General features: G+C 36.8%; 1 protein-coding gene across 1 annotated transcript in view; it reads right to left on the bottom strand.

Moving 5' to 3' along the window:
- LOC126095621 (synaptotagmin-11) overlaps window positions 1-19,144 on the bottom strand; it is a 728,232-nt gene that overhangs the window by 28,005 nt on the left and 681,083 nt on the right. Inside the window, exons 6-7 of the mRNA XM_049910387.1 lie at window positions 16,374-16,590; window positions 9,810-9,965 (exon numbers count right to left, since the gene is read on the bottom strand). Of these exons, the coding sequence (XP_049766344.1) occupies window positions 9,810-9,965; window positions 16,374-16,590 (373 nt within the window). The remainder of the gene's footprint in view (window positions 1-9,809; window positions 9,966-16,373; window positions 16,591-19,144) is intronic.

Genomic DNA, 19,144 nt, shown 5'->3' with positions numbered 1-19,144 from the left:
TGGAATAAACCAAGTTTAAAGGGCATTGTGCCTTCCATTTATTTTATATTGTAAATGAGTGGTGAGTCATGAAAAAGAGCTAATTCATTTCAGGGAGTGAACAGTTCTGATCCAATCTCTGAAAAGAACAGTTTTGCCCATCTCTATTGGATACGCCCACATAAGGCACACGATCTCCACACGATGTGCTTACTTCAACGATTTCTTAGCCACTGGTGCCCCCAATACTTATCTTCTCACATTAAACACCTATCATCATTCCACAACCGCAATACCAGATCGGATACATCTAGCATCTTGGCTGTACCTTTACATAACACAAAATCTTTCTCTGTGTCATTCTCCATCTCAGCCATACAACTATGGAACGCGCTCCCGTGTGATCTGCGTCTTATCCAGAACCACTTAACATTCAAGAGGGAACTCAAGACTTACATATTAGGGATGGTATAGCCACCATTGTCGTGCCCCTCTCATCTTTTTCTTTCTCCTCTCCATCATAGCTTCGAATTTTACCATTCTATTTCTCCTCCTCTAACTTATCTACCTTTTCTATATCTCTTTCACCCCATTCTATCGTCTTATGTCTCTGCTTGATGAGAATAACTCACAAGCTGCAAGAATATAACGAGAAAATTCCCAACTAGCAATAGGACTGACATTCATAAAAGAAAAAATATGTTCACTTTCCTATACATAGTCATTACTATTATTATTATTCTTGATTATTATAATTATTTTTTGATTGTTATAATTATCATTGTAGTACTTTTATAATCTCTAATTTTTTCTGTAACATTAATACTGTATAACATGTTATATGTCCTTAATGTTCTGTAGAAACTGAAATTTGTTGAATCTGAGTATGCCTGGTTAGGTGTAAGAGAGGGCCTGAAGGCCCTAATCTTGCCAGGTAAAATAAATGCATAAATAAATAAATAAATAAATAAATAAATAATGAACAAAGCATTTCAAAAGGAAACTAAACACTGGTGTGAATCTTCCATAGGAGATCTTTAAAGCTGTATTCAGATCTCTGTGCTCTACTGCAGCATGACAATCTAACAAAGAGATAGATGTGAGTTCCTGTTCTGAATATTTCAAAGTGCCATAGGCAGTTTGAACATGGAAAGATCTCCAGCTATGATGACTAACAATAAGACCAACATTTTAAAGATAAAATTGAAAAGCAGTTTGACAGAGTGAACTTTAATATGTTTTTGTCAAGCTTTTGTGCACTTTAACTGGCTGTTGTGTTATGAAATTACATATCATCCTGGGCAACACAGCTAAAAATTGGCCATTTGTGTGTGAGTTGTGCCTCTGTGAATGTGTGTAGATAGGCACACACTGTATGAAAATATGCCACACTAACCTAGCCTTTAGCAGTAATAGGTCTTTCATTAGGAGGAGAGACAGATAAGTTGGAGGGGACTACTAAAGAACGACATGCGACCCATCAGCTTTGACTAATGACATCAGAATTTGCCAGATATGATTTATTACGCAGATTTAACAACGAAGATGAGTGTTCATAAACAAAGAAGCGTAAGAGAGGAAACAGATCATAAACATATATCACGTCCAGTAATATTTCGAACATAGTGTTAAGGATATCACTTGTTACGAGTCCTAGCACTTCGGTAAAAAATAAAGATAAAGGGACAGAAGTAACGGTAGCATGGAATCCTCAGTTGACAATATATGAGTTGTATCTCAAACTTCAGTCGATCTGTATAGCTTAACTGCAGCACAGGAGACAAATTTAACATACGTCAGCTTCTTGGTTTTCATCACCATTGGTATCCTATAGTTCAGCTGACCTATGTAGGTCAACTGAAGTAGGGGATACAAATTTTACAGGTGTTGTTTCTTTTGCCTCTGCTACTACTAGCATTCTGTTCTTATGTAGATAGTATTACTAGCGAAGGTGAAAAGACCTACATACATAATATTTGTATCCCATACTTCAGTTGACCTATACAGGTACCTCAGTTCAACTACATGAAAGCGGAGAAAAATGACGCCCATAAAATTTGTGCCCCATACCAATTGAAGTATGTGATACAATATATTTTGCCTTTGATACTAACAGTATCGGCTGAAAATTATCATAGCCTTGCTAGCAGTGACAAAAAAACAATAACAGTTAAATTTGTATCCCATTCTTCAGTTGAGCTGTATAGGTCAACTAAAGAATAGGATACTAGTACTAGCGAATGGGAAATAACGACATTTATAACATGTGTATCCTGTACTATAGTTGACCTATATAAGTCAACTGGAGAATAGGGTACTAGTGTTAGTGAAGGCAAAAAACAGTGACATACGTAACATTTGTATCCTGTTCTTCAGTTGACCTATAAGGTAAATGGTATCAGTGTTACATATGTCGCTTTTTTTGTCTAGCTAGCACCAATGTCCAGTACTTCAATTTATCTGTATACGTCAACAGAAGTACAGGATACAAAGTTTACATATATCAGTCTTTTTGCCTTCAGTAGTGCTAGTATAGATCGGAAAAAATTGTAGTGATACTAATACTACAAAAGTGAAAAAGAGCAACAACTGCAAAATCTGTATACCGTGCTGCAGCTAATGAACCCATACTTAATGCAGAACAATGAAATATGCCAAAGACATACATAAAAATAGACAAATTTGGTACAACATGAAAATAGAAAACTAAAATTACCATGCCCAAACTTCTCGGCAAAAAACCAAAGCTCGCCTTGAAAGATGTCAAGGAAAATCACATACTCATGTACACAAGAAACACAATATCACAAAAGAACAAACATACATACAAATATATAAACCCAGAAGTCCACAGCAATGAAATGAAGTAAAATAATAAAAAAATCCACATAAGAAAATTACCTAACATAAGAAAATGAAGAATGATGGATCAGTCCCAAAAAATCCAAATCAATATTTTAACTATCCTGACCAAACCCACCCTTTTCCTTGACTATCAGTTATCCTCTCCACCTGACATCCCAACCTGAAATTAACTAACAAATTTTGGTTGATACATTTGCCCAACACATTAAAAAAAAAGCACTCCATCTTCAGGCCACAAGTGGCCCATCAGGACCATCCAACCGCCATGTCATCCTCATTGGGTACACAATGCCCCCATGAATATTCATCTATAGTGTTGAAATGCATCGTTTCTCCCTCCCTGCAACATTCTATACTATTGGTACAAGTTCCAGTTGATGAAGATCTGAATTCAATATTATGATTGACGACAAGATGCTGAAAACCCCTATTCACCAAATCCCTGTACAAAGAAAAACCAGTGGAAATGGCTACAGAACCCTCTGCAAAATGATCATCCATTAATTTCACCAACACTTTCTTTGTTCGACTAGGAACTACTTTAAAAACTACATCATCACATTCTGGACCTGAAATACAGCCCCCCCCCCCCCCCCCAACACATAATCCCACTGCAGGTTCCCCCCCTGTTGTTCTTGGTTTTGCCAAAACGAGATTCATCGATTTTGACTATAATACGAGCCCCCCCTAAAGTATAGGGAGCCTTTGGGAGGGGGGGGGGGGGGGGGCCAAAGGCTCCCTATACTTTATATACTTCCCACAAACTTCCCTACAAAATGAATACCTGTCCAAACCCGTGCACTCACTCACTCGACATTCATGCACACACAACTACACAAAATAGCTCAAACACCAACAGTATGTTATTTTTTTATATCACTCCAGGCCAGCTTTTATTTCTGAAACCATGTTCCTATTCTAATTGAATGCAGTAGTTGATCCTTGCTACACCTACATATGAATAAATCGTGAGTAAAATGAGCAGACCCATTTATCAGGTGCGTATGTTCACCGCACTCATGACATCGAATGTAATCAGCAAGGAGACCAGATATTTGCAAAAATTGAATGGTTGTCATCATGTCTACGGCCAAAGCCTGCTCAAGTCTTTCATATTCATGGGAATAGATAAATCCATACCTACAAACGAAAATGAAAAACTAAAAATTCTTCTAAATGAAAAGCTATTCTTCCAAATTATCTCAAACTCACTAAGAATGAAATTAAGCCTGCTCAAGTCTTTCATATTATTGGGAATAGATAAATCCATACCTACAAACGAAAATGAAAAACTAAAAATTCTTCTAAATGAAAAGCTATTCTTCCAAATTATCTCAAACTCACTAAGAATGAAATTAAGTACTAAATGAATAGGAAACAACAAATTATTTAAATCAATGCAAAGGAAAAACATCTTATGCGATGTCTAGCACTGTCTTTTAAAAACACGTTCATTTATTTCAAGTTACAATGGTGGCGCTTATCCGTAATAGACAACCGATTTATTATCTGTGGCTTGAAAGTAGAGACATTAATATCTATGAATTACCTATGACATCATTGGTCAAAGCCGATGGGTTGTATCCTGTTCTTCAGTTGACCCAGCTGGAGAAGGTTAAAAGGAATGGCAGGTCAATCAGGCCACAGCATGAGACAGTCCCAACTGTTTAGAGGATGATGGTAGTCGAAGATCCCCCTTGTCTTCAAAACAGATGCGGCCTTCTCATCTTAGGATCTGAGCAGTCTTCCTTTCCCTTTTAATTTTCCCCCACCTATCCCAACTCTCCACCTCAAGGAAGGAACTATAAGTTCTAAAAGCTAGGATAGTGCCTCTTATTTTTATAGGTGGCTATTAGCAGTACTGATATTTTTCCTCTTGGAGGTCAGAAAATAATCTGTCTATTTTTCATCATCCCTCTCCCACCTCTATCACATAGAATGCACATAGCTTTGTGCTCTTGTTAACTCACGCATAATGTTTTAGAAGTAATTCTGTCTTGCATATTACCCTATATTCCACCTCTCTCAGGTTCTCAAATCTCATCCAGTGCAGTCCCAAGCAATCAGTCTTTCCTTCTCATCGTGTCCAGTAAGTCTCCCCTGACCTAGGGGTACCAAAATGGTGCAGTGCTATACTTGTTATGAACTGTTGCTGGATAACTGAACTCAGAACAGTTTGAACTGTATTTCATTTAAAAGTAGATAAATATAAAATATTTTGAATAAATAAGAAAACAAACTTAACCCTTGACAAGGGCGCCGGCTCACAGAGTGCGCCAAATTTATATAATCGATGTATCCAATGTGTTGGCAACAATGGAGACCTTTGAAACTCAATGTACTCCATTATTGTTCTGATGACTGTTGTCTGTAGTGCACTAATTGCCGGTGCTCAGGAATTTGTTAAACAGAGAATTTAATGTAACACTGTCAGTTCTGGTGCACTCAGTGCACCGTGCAACTGGTTATGTAAGTATTTTTTTACATCTTCAGACACAGTGGTTATTTTATTAACAACATTCCTATAGCCCATGTTCAGCATAAATTTTCATTTTAGGGCAAGAAAGCATTTAACTAATGAGGAACTCGAATGGCTCTTGAATGAAGATCCAGATTTTACAAAAAATGTCAACACTACAGGGTGTTTTGAAAAGAATATACATATTACAAAGTATTATTTTGTCCAAACTATCAATCGCTGCACCTTGGCTCAGCTATTGGAGAAATGAATATCGACACAGATACATAGATTTCTAGATACAGGATGTGTATGTAAAGGAATGAGTCCTGGCTGCCCTCATGTTTCTGAAGAAAATATTGCACGAATTCAAGCTGCTTTCCAATGTAGTCCTTCAAAATCAACTTGTGATACCAGTCAGGACATACAACTGCCTACAACAATAATTTGGCATGTTTTGAGACTTCGGTTGGTTATGAACCCGCACAAGTTAACAGCTGTTACAAGCTCTGTGCCCTGATGACAAACACAAATATGTGGCATTTTGCAACAAGATTCTTGATGCTATTGACAATGACAACACTTTTGCATGATGCATCGTGTTCAGTGATTAAGCAACTTTCCATGTTAGTGGTCACGTAAACAAACACAATGTTCAAATTTGAGGCCTTACAGAACCCACCATGCAGCCATTGAACATGTACGAGAGTTGCAAAAAGTCTATGAGTTTATGGCTCATTCTTCTTTGATGGAAACACGGTTAATGGTCAGCAGTATCTCGCTATGTACAAAACTGGTTGTTTCCGAGGCTGCACGAAGACAACTTCATTTTTCAACAAGACAGGGCACGCTCCTTTTGGACTCACCAAGTGTATGAATATCTGAATGAAACTAGTTGAAGAACCAGATCCATACTGCCATAACATCAGTGATGAAGGACATGCTTGCCTGAGTATGGGAGGAATTTGGATATCGATGTGATATAATTGGAGAACATTTTGAAATTGGAGAACATATTGAAATCTGTAATCTGAACTTGAGAGGTTCTTAAATATAAGTGTAAAGTTTCATATTCATATGTCTTAAAGTTTAATAAATATATGCATTTGAAATACATATATTCTTTTTGAAACACCCTGAATATTGGACGATGTTACTGATGAAGAATTGGAGGTAATTACTCATAGTGACCATGACACAAAGTGAACAAGAGTGTGCGTCAGATGGAAATGAAGACAATAATTGTCAACAAGGTTCTATTGGTGACTGGTTTGTGGGAAGAAATAAAACAATATATGGGGGAACAAGAAGGAGAAACATTGCAAAAATTTTTCTTGAATCCAGGCTATTTCCAGGGATGTAACAACTGAGATTTCTGGATTTCTTAAGGTACTTAACATGGAAATGATCAATACTAATGTGAAATCTACAAACAAATATATTCAGCTCAAACCAGAATTTTCTGATTATCAGAGAGATAAAGAGACAAAAAAGAAATGATAAGAAGTGAAATATTGGCACTCCTTGGGTTACTTTATCTCTTTGGAATGAAGAAAGCGAACCACATGAATATAATGGAACAGTGGAATACTGGTAGATCAGGAATCGTAATTGGAAGAGCTGGGATGAGCTATAAGCAATTTCTATTCTTGCTATTCTTGCTATTCATTTTAATGATAAAATCATAAAAGAAGAGAGGAGAAGATCTGATAAGTTGGCCACAGTATTTTCAATTCTGGATGAGTTTGTAACCAATGGTGAGAAGCTTCAAGCTTTTATGGTCATTGTGGATTTGTGCAATATATCCCCAACCAACCTGCCAAATATGGCATTAAGATATCTGCACTTGGTGATGTGAAAACATTTCTTATCAGTAACCTTGAGGTATATTGTGGAAAGCAACCCAAAGGACATTATGCAGTCTCAAATTCAGCATTGGAAATAATTCACAGACTTGTGGGTCATATAGAGGGATCCAACAGGAATATAATTATGGACAATTGGTATACAAGTTGCAATTTGGCTATGTCGCTGTTAGGTAAAAGGCTTATGTGTATTGGGACACTCAGAAAGAATAAACCAGAAATTCCCTTGGAATTCCTGGCTAATAAAAATTGAGTACGTGGCTCATTCCTCTTCAGATATAAAAACGATTTGATGTTAGTTTTGTACATACTAAAGAGGGAGGTTTTGTTGTCGTCAACAATGCATGATTCAGGTACTATCGATGAAGAATTTTGAAAGCCAGAGATTGTGATAACAATGCCACTAACGGTGGCGTTGATGCAGTCGACCAGATGTGTGGCACATGTTCTGTGGCTCACATAATGAGAAGGTGGCCTTTGGTAATGATTTTCGCTCTAATGGACATTGCTGGTATCAATCCTTTTTTACTCAAATAGACAAAATCGAAAGATTAGAGAAGTGTGTTTCTGAAGAACTTGGCTTATGACATCACGAAAGAACATTTAATAGAAAGAGCCAAAATTCAGGGCCTTCCCAAGGACATATCACTGTTCCTTCAAAGGTACCAGACAACACCTGAGCAAGTTGAGAAGCATTCGGCTTAGAAACGGGGACACTGTGTTATTTGTGGTGGGGTCAAGAATATTAAATCAACAATAAAGTGTGTTTCTTGTAATGGTTTTGACATTTCTTAAATTACTAAGTAGTGAACATGGCCTGTCTTGTAAGCTGTTTTAATATGGTTTCTGTAGGCATTCACTATGAATATATTAATTTTGAATGCTGACTGCAAAATATAGATTTTTTAGAACTATGTCATTTATGTGTTTAGATGTACAGTATATCAACTTTCCTAAATAAAGTATAATTAACAGCCATGTTAAATGAGGAAACATTCTTTCCCACTGTAAGTGAGCAACAGTGTATAGACATTTCTTGGCTAGATATGTAACATTATTTCTTAGTATTTTCCACAGTGCCCATAATAAATTATTTGTATTAGTTGCACAATAAAATTTGTTATTTCGATACTATTAATGTCATTTTGAGTGATACTATATCTACCCTTAAAACAATAAACTAATTAATATCAATACTAGCGTGAGAGCATATGAAAATAACTATATAACTGAGCAGCGAAAGTGGTGAACAAAATGCACCACATGTTCAATAAAAAAGCACACGCCTGCCGGAAGGTTAATGAAACTAATGGTAGGTATGGCAAATGGAAGACTTGGACTTGTTGGGAAGATTCTGAGAAGGTTGGACATATAAGAGTCTACTGTGACTTATTTGTAGACTGCAGTCTGTTGTGGGAACTACCCAATTTAGGGAGACCTAAATTAGGGTGGCCAGATCAGGACTAGAATGTGGTACTTTCCTTGAAAACAAGTCCTCAGTCTGAACTACAACACGAGCTCACTCAGTTCCTATTTCTCACTCGTTTGTTCAGTCTTACTTTAATATGAAAATTTATAACATTCCACATCATTGGCTACTAAATAATGGTTTACACTGTTACCATTTGGAGAACTTCCCATGAGAAAGTCTTGTATTGGACTGTTGTATGCCTAGAATCTCTTATCAGTGGTTTCTGAATGATTCTGTGATTCGGATTATTACTGATTTATTTTACTGCCACGTTAAAGGCACTGATATCTACTTGTTGATTGACATGGTGTTTTTTAAATGTTTTTTGCAAATTGTGCAGACTTCTCGTTTGTTATCTTGCAACAGTATCACTGACATCAGGCAGTCCATCACAAATCTGAGACTGTGTGTTCTACCAGAGGGCATTTTATACTAACACCAAAAGGAATCTGCACTTGAGAAGTCTTTAAAATTTGTCATCTACAATACTTGAGTTTTTGTCTCCTGAAGACAAGTTATGGCCAGACATCTGTCTACTGATAACACATGCTCATCAGAACTTAAATGGAAACACTCAGAAATATAGAATGATATTTTGTTGAAAAATTCTGTCCAATCAGTAGCTTCATTAGTGAATGAACAGAAAATAAACACAATCATGGATAACCCTTTACACCACATTTGTCAGAATTAAAATATAAATTAAGAGCAAAATCAACTGAAAACTCTTCAATCATGCAAATACAGAGTCAACAAAATATCTATGTATAGTATGCATTACTGGATAAATACTGACTGAAATATGCTATTATTGGTTTTCTGTCTTGCACGTACTGCAATAAAATTAAAGAGAATTGCACCAGATGCACTTCACTTTTATTTATGAAGCATCGTCTATGGTTATTCTGCAAACTGAATACATATGTTTGTACATTTTTGAAATATTCAGCTGTTTATCAGTTCTTTGTTGCATGTACTGTATCTAGGTTCTAAGACAGATTTTACCAGCTTCAGTTCCATGTTATCCTATTTTCTATACCTAGCTGTAACATGTATAAAATGCATGTGTGATACTCTGAATTTTACTGTATGATCTAAAAAAATCTCCACCAACTGAAAATTGATGTGACAAAGCTATGCTGGTGTTACATATTTGTCTCCCATTACTTACCTTCAGACTCCTTGGATGAATATCTCGGCAAAGTGTCAGTTGTTGAGTCTCTGCTTGTACCAAGTCCACAGAATCCAGAGGACAGAACACTTCTCCAATAATGTCATCTCGTGAGTAGCGATCAAAACTCAGTACCACAAAATGTAGTGTTATGCTCTAAAATATACAAGAAATTATAAACCATATTATTCACTGGTTAGGTAAAACTGTGAAAGTACTAACTTTTATTGTGTGTTCTCATCAGTGTGAACTGAAAGGATGAAGAGCAAACAATGTAAATGCTACAAGCTGAGGCACTGACAGAGACATAAACAAGACTGAAATAATTGCTACAATTTTGTACAATGTTCTACCTAGAAGCTAACAACGTAACAACAAACAACACATTACTACAGCACTGCAGATTTTGTCTGCTCAACATCCCCCATTGTCCCTCCTTGGTCATTATCATCCCATTTTCAGTTTCTAAACAAATTAAATCAATAGGCTTTTATGGTGATCTGCTATTTACAAATCTGTCTTGAATGCTCACTAGAACTTTCACTTATCTGACTTTCTTATGCATGATCAATAATCATTACTTACAATTTTTCATTTGAATGTGCTGTATACTGTAGTCTGACCTGTTATTTCTTATGCCCATGCTGAAAGCTAATACAAAATACTAACAGAATTACAAAGCACAAAAAAGAAAATGTAGGACTTGCCTGATACAAAAGAGAACACTTGTGTGCCCTAGATTCAAAAAGTGGGTTGAATCAGTAAGATCAAGTGGTTTTGTTTCTTGCTATGTGTAATGGTGATTATGAAATTTTGAGAACTATCCAAGACAATGGATTTAATAATAATAATAATAATAATAATAATAATAATAAAACTGTCAGATGATAATTATGAGAATGAGCACCTCACTAAAACTGAAGCTTCATGGAATGGTTCTGTACATTAATATAAGATTTCTATAAATTAAGAAAAATTCATATAAACATCAACAAATAAAAGAAAAAGTAGAGCAACTGATTGAAAAACTCAGTAAGTTATTAACTGTACCACAATGCACACAATCACATGCAACTAGTAGTGCAAAACTATGTTTACTTCATGCATACATATTTGACTGTACACTGAGTAGTACAGTGGTAGGTAGTGAGAGAATGGAAAGAAGTCTGAAATAGTCCTCTTCTTTCGGTGTTTTGAGGTATCATTCATTGGACTCTTCAGAGTCTTTCTGTGCTGAAAGCAACGTTGCAAGAGGCATGACATTCTCTTCCCTTGGAGTCACAGATATCATTATTAACATTCATTCCTCCATGTGCTGAATTACTCGAGTTACTACTATTTTGTGACTTTTCCTTTATTAGTAGAAGCTACTGTGCAAGGACAAAGTGAATGTACTTATGCTGGAAGTCAAAGAGATTTTCTTTAGATCAAACAAACACTTATTTTCTGATGTGGGCCCCCTTAAAGCCAATGCACCTTCTCCAACACTTTTCAATGAGTAGATTACACTCCTGAAAAGTGATTCTGGAAGACACCCATTGATAGTTGCTAGAATTTCTTCATTAAACTCAGAAGTATTCCAGGAATAAATTTCTTTAGAGTTTTCGGAAACACACCCATTTCAAGTCACTTAGTTTTTCCACTGCAAAATCACATTCCATTGATCTGATGAAACATATTCACCAGTTACTGTTTTATCTGTTGCAAGTTAATCCTTTTGTACTCCAGAAAAGGCTTGCATGTTTCACAGCAGATAAAACTGCCTTTGCCTTTTTGGTTCGAGCCTGTTGACTTCCACTTGCTGCTTAAGTTCTGGTATGAAGCACTGGACATACACATCATCCACAGTAGCATAATGGTGAAGAAAATCAATTAGACTGTTTTTAAAATGATCAGAAAATTGATAAGAAATTTGGTATTGCTTTTCACATTTGGTCAACAGTCAATAAATGTGCACCCATCCAACTCACAACTATCTCACAGTCAGTTGTTATGCAGAATTTAAGCTAGTGTACTCTTTCTTCTGCGGCCAATTCTGAGCTGGAGCGTTTGAAAAGGGTACTGTTGATATCCTTTTCATTCATGTGAAATCTGGTTAGTGCATCAGCTTAAATAATCCTGTTTACACTGGGATGTTACACACTATTCTCCATTCCTTGCTTCTCCCATTGCACTTGTGGTGTCAGTTACTTGGAACACCTTCAACGTTAATTTTTCTGTAACAGTTTGTTTACTTTCTTGGTGTTTTTCATCTGTTCTTATAATTTTCAGGCATTTGTTAATGTGAATCTAAACTTTTTCATGATGCTCTAAGATTACAGGTAGGATTTAATGCCTCATTTTGATGGCTAAGCAGATTCAAACAGTGTCTCAGGATTTGTGAACTTATTGTGCAAGGAGAGTAGCTTAGCTCAAATGTTGCAGCAGTTGAGTCCTGCTGGCAAGAGTTCTAGAAATTTGTGGAAGGACAGAATTTCACACCAGACCAAATTTATAATGCAGACAAAAGTGGTTGCTTTAAAGAATGAAGTTTGTGCTCCTGGGTATAAGCTGTCTAAAGAGCGGATTACAGTTTTGTGCACTGATGATTTTTCTGTATTGTATTGTATTGTATTGTATTGTATTGTATTGTATTTTTTATTGGTCCTGTTGTCTACATAGCAGCTTATGCATAAGACATTGGACAAGTCAAGTTATAAATATACAGGCTGAAAGTCATTTCACAGCATACATATTTAAGGTTACAATAATACACTTTACAAATAAGTATTTATATAACACATTTCATAAAGTTAAATGTTCTTCAATGGAGTAAAAGCAGTGAAGCTGTAAATATGACTTTAGAGATTTTCCAAATGTATTGACCTCAGTGATAGCTTTTATGTTTTCAGGAAGTTTGTTATAAAGCTTAACTCCCATGTGAAAAGTACCTTTTTGGCACAGTGCTGTGCTGATTTGAGTCATATATAAGTTTCTGTTTTGTCTGGTAAAGTGATCATGTATATCACAGTTTTTTTGTAGTCTCGAGTCCTTGCCTATTACATTTAATTTAAAGAACAAAAGGGTTTCCATAATGTACACACAAGGTAATGGAGGAATACCAGATTTCTTAAACAGGGGTTTACAAGAATCTCTAGGCTTGCACCCAAACAAGATTCTAATGGCCCTTTTTTGTAGTTTAAAAGTGCTATTAGTTGTCTTAGAGTTTCCCCAGAAGGTGACCCCATATCTAAGACGAGAATGAAAGTACGTATGATATGCATTCAATACTGTTTCCTCACTACAACATGATTTTAATGAACAAAGAAGGTAACATGTTTTGCTCAATTCTCAATTGAGATATTCAATATGCTTATTCCATCTGATGTTACTCTGGTAACCACAAAGTGAAACTACAGTACTAGTGATTGGAAAATTAAAAAAATGTCTGAGCATTCAAGGATACTGCAGCTAAGGATCTCCCTGTACATCATTACAGCCAAAAAGGTGCATGGATGGATAGCAAAATTTTAAAAAAGTAGGTTCCAAACACAAGTTTTTGAAGACAAAGGATTGCCACAAAAAACTCAATAACACCCCTTACATCACAATTAGAGGATTCTTGGATTTGACTGTAATCTCAATGTGTTTGGTTTTACCTCCTAATGTAACTGTCATAATATAGCGAATGGACCAAGATGAAGTGCATTGGTAAAATGGCACTACTGGGCTGTTCTACTGAGGAATGCTAGTTGATGAAGATGATTTTGGTGGCATTCCGGAAGAAGTTGACAATTCCAGATGCAATACATAGGATTTCCGATTCCTGGCAGGAAGTCAAGCCACATTCACTAGTTTGATCATGGAGGAAAATTCTTCCATGTATAAAAGAAAGTGATTTTCAAGGTTTCAGTGACAAAGGAATAACAACTGTGCAAATAATGAATCTGGCTATGGGTTTAAATGGTTTTGAAGCTATCAATGAGGAAAACTTGAAAGAATAGCTGAAGACTGACATGTATGAACCTGGCTTCCTGTAAATGAGTTATGCTGAAATTGTAACTGCTGCTTCACAACAAAACAATGAAGAGAACAGAGAACATGAAAGTGGGGTTGAAGACAGTGACCTAGACAGTCACCATACCACATTTAAATGTGTTTTATGCTCTCCTAGATTATATGGGCCAGAGAGTGTTTCAATACAGTGATACTGTTGCTGCAAGAAAAATTCAAAATTCCATGCAACAAAATGTCAACTCCTCTCAGAAGTCGACCAACATCACAAACTATTTTAAGAAATAAACATGCGTACAATACCTACGTGCAGAACTTGGATAAACGTTCAAACAAAGAATACATGTTTGAAAATATTTTTATTATTCACGTTCTTCAATTATTCATGCATCTTCTGCCCCACATTACCCCTGATAATCAGGAGTATACCATATGTAATTAAGCAATTAAGTATGGGCCAATGAAATATGTATTTAACCAGGTACAACATATTATATGTATGCAAGTATGGATGATCTCTTATGCAGCTTGAAAGCTATCTATGGGATAAAAATAAACAAAATCAGTTATAATTCTAAAGTCTCTAAATTCATGGCTTCATCAACAGTATCTGTTGCCATATTGGAAGAAATTCCTTCCAATTAGATGGATGGGGCAACACCAGCGTCTTGGTCTCTTTCCTTATTACTACTTTCAATTCCAGCTCATATTACAATCTTTCAAACTTTCTGCTACAAAATAATTCAGTAACATTGATCCTATGAAATATCTTTAACACATGCACATACTCCCCCCTCTTCCTCCCCCCTCCCCCTTCCCTACTCTCCAGTCTTCTACAGTTATTTCTTTATTCTGCTGTGTGGTAGGCACATCAAAGTTTTCAATACAAGATTTTTAAATTTTTCTTGGTTACATATTTGGTATCATTATATTACAGCTAAGTTTGAATGCATTCAGGTCACAGCACTAGGGAACAATTTATAGAACAGAAAACCCATTGACCCATTGTTTCCTAAAATCTTTCTGTCATGTACACTGTCTTAGATTTATTTGCCATTATAGTTTCCGACAGTTATTGCTTGAGAATGTGTTCTGTCAATGACATATGACATGACAGTGTTTTCTTTTTGGAAAGCAAAGCAGAGCTCTTAACTTTATTTTCTTGAACTGTGTTATTTTGAGTACTGTGAAGTATATCAGTGCATCTTAATGGGAGATCTAAGACATGTCATTCTTGCAGTCAGTAAAATTAATTTTTACTGTTCATCTCCTTCTGGAATCATCTCATTATGGACTAGTAAGCTCTGAAATTGTGTCACTAATGGTGATTTCTATGGAGATGTTTTCTTTCTACTCATATAAGGAACAAAATATACTAGACATTCTGCTGTTCATTTGAATAACAATTTCACTACAGATTACAGCTCAAATAAAATAATTTTGTGATTCACAGAGTTGCAGTGCTGAGAGAAAATGTTGCCAGAGAGCAACCAGCTATTCTTGACATAACTATAGCTATAAAGGGTCTCACACACATTCATATCAATTGACTGACTGACAAACAAATTATATGTTTTGGGTGACGAGTAGACCAATTTTATCTGGACATTCAGCAGGGCCTAATCACCCAATAACATGTTTTCCCCACCCCATCATGCTGCGTGTTACATTGTCATGCTAACCACCAAACAGAAGTTCAGCTATTGTCAGTGCTTATGGAGGAAAACAGTATTCTTATATGGCTAATGTGACAGAGTGGAAGTTGGTGAAATATTGATGACAGAGTTCTCATGGAAGTTTAAGAATTACATGTGATGAGCGTACCAATAGCAATCCAAAAAATTGACAGAAGCTGCAGATACAAGGGCACTGAATTTGGGGTCTTCATAAGTTCTGCCAGTAGCTAGAAATGCAAACGTAGCTAAAAGTTTATTCTCTCCGTTTCCTTCATCTCTTTATTTATTTACATCAAATGTTTCTTGATGAGGTTTAGTAGCTCAGAAAAGCATTTCTCATCCAATCATTAATAATTTTGGAAATTGTCAGACTCCCAGCTTCTTCAGTAATAAAGTGTGAGTGAATTTCATCCTTTGAAGAAGCCATTTCTCTCAGCTTTTGCTTGCCTTGTCAATTCTCAAACAGCTGAAGCAAAACTCCAATTTTGTGACTTTGCAGTACCAAGTGGCGCCTTGAAGGACACAATCTCATAACAAACACCATACAGCCCGCGATATGAACAGGATGGTGCTTCAATTGTTGCATACATTGGTTGGACAATTTGGAGGCTGCTACCAAATCATAAATTGGAGCGTGTGCAGGGCCATTAAACATGCAACACAGTAAGAATGTGGCCAACACAACAAAAACAGAATTTCATTTTTGTCACTACTATGCCAGCCAAGAACTTTTCATCAATCCCGTACTAAATAAAATATTTCATGCAGCATAAATGTCAGTGTATATAACATGAGGAGAGAGATATAGATAGATAGATAGATAGATAGATAGATAGAGAGAGAGAGAGAGAGAGAGAGAGAGAGAGAGAGGGAGAGAGAGAGAGAGAGAGAGCACCTGGAGTTCATTGTAGGTGACACGGTAGAAGGTGAAGTCCTCGTCATAGACAGGGTCACGTGTCTTGCGCAGCACACGCGTTTTGACCTTGTGCAGCTTGTCTGGCAGCAGCTGCAGTTTGACATAGGGGTCACTGCTGCCCACACTGGTGTCCTTGGCTGGCAGGTTGCGGCAGCGCACCACCGTCACGATGAGCGCACTCTTGTCACGCTTGTACCTGTCACCAGAACGTGTTTATTATCTTTAAGCTTGTGGCTCAACTCAAAATACAAGTCTGAGGGATGATTGTAAACAATTAATTAACACCTCAAAAAATAAATTTGTATAATTAATTTTTTGTTTGTTTACAGGTATATTTCAGCAGCTGTGATACCCATTTAAATCCCCATGCCACAAGACTGTAACATGACATTAGATGAGTGAAAAGAAAATGACACAGCCTGCTGGTTACCCACTTTTTTTTACAGAGCTCCAAGCAGTATTTTTGTTTTTAGTGGGAATGACACTGTAACAATCATTGCTGAGCTGAAAGCATGGAAACAATGCACCACTATACGGCACAGTATTTATGTGGATAAACAAGTCTGAATGATGTAGAATGATATGGTAGACAGTCACTCTGTGAGGAACTGGGATTTGAAAGAGAACTGGAAGCCCTGGCGCTTTAAGACAAGTGTATCACAATAAAGACAATAATGGAAAAAGTGAAAACGAGTCATAGATCAGTTTTCAGCTTATTACACGTGTTCAACATAACAAAGATAGACACCTGCTGTGTTCTGTGACCACTCACATGCATTGATAAAGCCTGCCAAATAGAGATAGTAGGGTAAATTTTGCAGCTGTGTCAGTCCAATCCAGATGTCATGTATACCTGTTTAATTACTACAGAGAAGTACTGAGACCATCATTATGAATCCAAGCAAAGGAGCAAAGGAAGAAGTGGAAACGTGGACTCATCGCCACTGAAAAGGACAGAGATCCAATCATCATTGGACAAGATAATGCTGAATAGTTGGTTGGTTTGAGGTTAGGGAACTAAACAGTGAGGTTGTCAGTTCCTCAGTTATGAGAGAGTTGTGATGACAGATAAAAAATGATTGAATTATCAAAATATGAAGGAGTGGTAAAATCAAATCATTGAAAGCAATATTGATGTCAGAGCTGAGAAATAATCTGAAAGAGAAGTAAAAATGTGTGGGTCAGGCTGGTACAGAGGTCAGAGAGCAGACGAGGGCTCCACAGCGCTCATTTGTTGCGAGGGAAACCCCAACCTGTGTCTGTCTCCCTGCCAACCTGTTTAAGGGCAAAGACAGTTACAAAGTAAAGAATGCTTTCTAACCAGGAGTTTTGGAACAGTAAAAGTGAGAAACCTGAAAAGGTAATGGACATTGGTTGGACTGACAATAATAAAATAATGTGAGAAGTTAGTAGGTGGGTGGCATGAGGCAAGTGTCTCACAAGGCTCTGTGTGTGGTAGGGGCCATCCCTACCACAATGATCTCATCCCCAATCTGCTATAATCAAAGTGTAGGGCTAACTACTTCTAAAAGCTACTAAAACAGAATAAAGGAATGATGATCAAGGCAGCTGGTAAAGGAGGTAGGATCAAGGATCCCCCACGCTCAGCATGTGGTGGGAGAAGTTCCAACCATCCTGCCTCCATGCTGAAAATAGTATCAGTGGAATCTGAGAATAAAAGCCACTTTCATGGAGAAGATGAAGAATAAGTTTAAGTGTGCATGAGTCATCTGCCGGTATTAGAGGTAAGAAAACTAGAAGATCATGCTTAGCTTGGAGAGCTAGACGTGAGCTAATGTGTGTGTAAGGCTTCACAGTCAAAATATGAGGACAGCTCACTAGACAAGATAAAACTATAGGTTAATCTGGTATGACTAATCCAGGGCAACATAGGATGGAGGATTGATCCTTTCTGGGAGGACTGCAAGGTGAGCCTTACAGCAGTAATCTCCTTGATAGTGCAGAATGTCATAGACAGGGCATGTTGTTCCATATCTTAGTGAGGAGTGGTCTTATTTGCACCCATAAATGCAAACTTGTGATCATCAAAAAGAACATTGGGTGAGTAATCACTTCTCTAGCCACTAACCACTTCATTCCCTGGGATACCCACATGACTTGGGACCCAGAAAAAAAAACTGAGCAGGGCCACATCACACACAGCAGATATCACCAGCTGACAAGACTAACATCGATCAACAGTCTGAAGACTGCTCATTGAGTCACAAAAAATTAAAATGTGGTTGAGAGAGATTAGCAGTAAATTTTATTATAACTGCAATTAATATGTGATCAGAGTGAATAACTTTAAATTAAACATCATTATTTGTCTATATTTGTTACAGGGTGGTGTACAAAGAGTTAACACATTTAATATTGCCACAAAACTTTTATTTCTGAAATGAAAAATTTAAAAATTTACATACATGTGGTATGGTCCATGGAAGTGCATTTCACTTCATCACATGTTAAATATTTGTTCCTTCACAGTGACAACTTTATGAAGGTGAATACACATATCCCTTACATCTTTGCAGCCCAAGTCTTCATTTATCTCATTGCACAATTGCACTACCTGGGCATGCATTTCCATAATATCCTGTGGTCTCTGGAACATTTTCATTGTCAATTACTCCACAAAAAATCACATGGATTTAAGCATGGGATGAAGGAGGCCAAAAGAATCTCCCATGATGGCACTGAAGGTAATGTCAGGACATTACATGATTGGTGAATATTTCCTTAACAAC

This window comes from Schistocerca cancellata, chromosome 8 (assembly GCF_023864275.1).
Source record: "Schistocerca cancellata isolate TAMUIC-IGC-003103 chromosome 8, iqSchCanc2.1, whole genome shotgun sequence".
In the NCBI taxonomy this organism is placed as follows: domain Eukaryota; kingdom Metazoa; phylum Arthropoda; class Insecta; order Orthoptera; family Acrididae; genus Schistocerca; species Schistocerca cancellata.
Note: the sequence above shows the minus strand (reverse complement) of the source record. Positions and strands in the feature narration are given on the sequence as shown.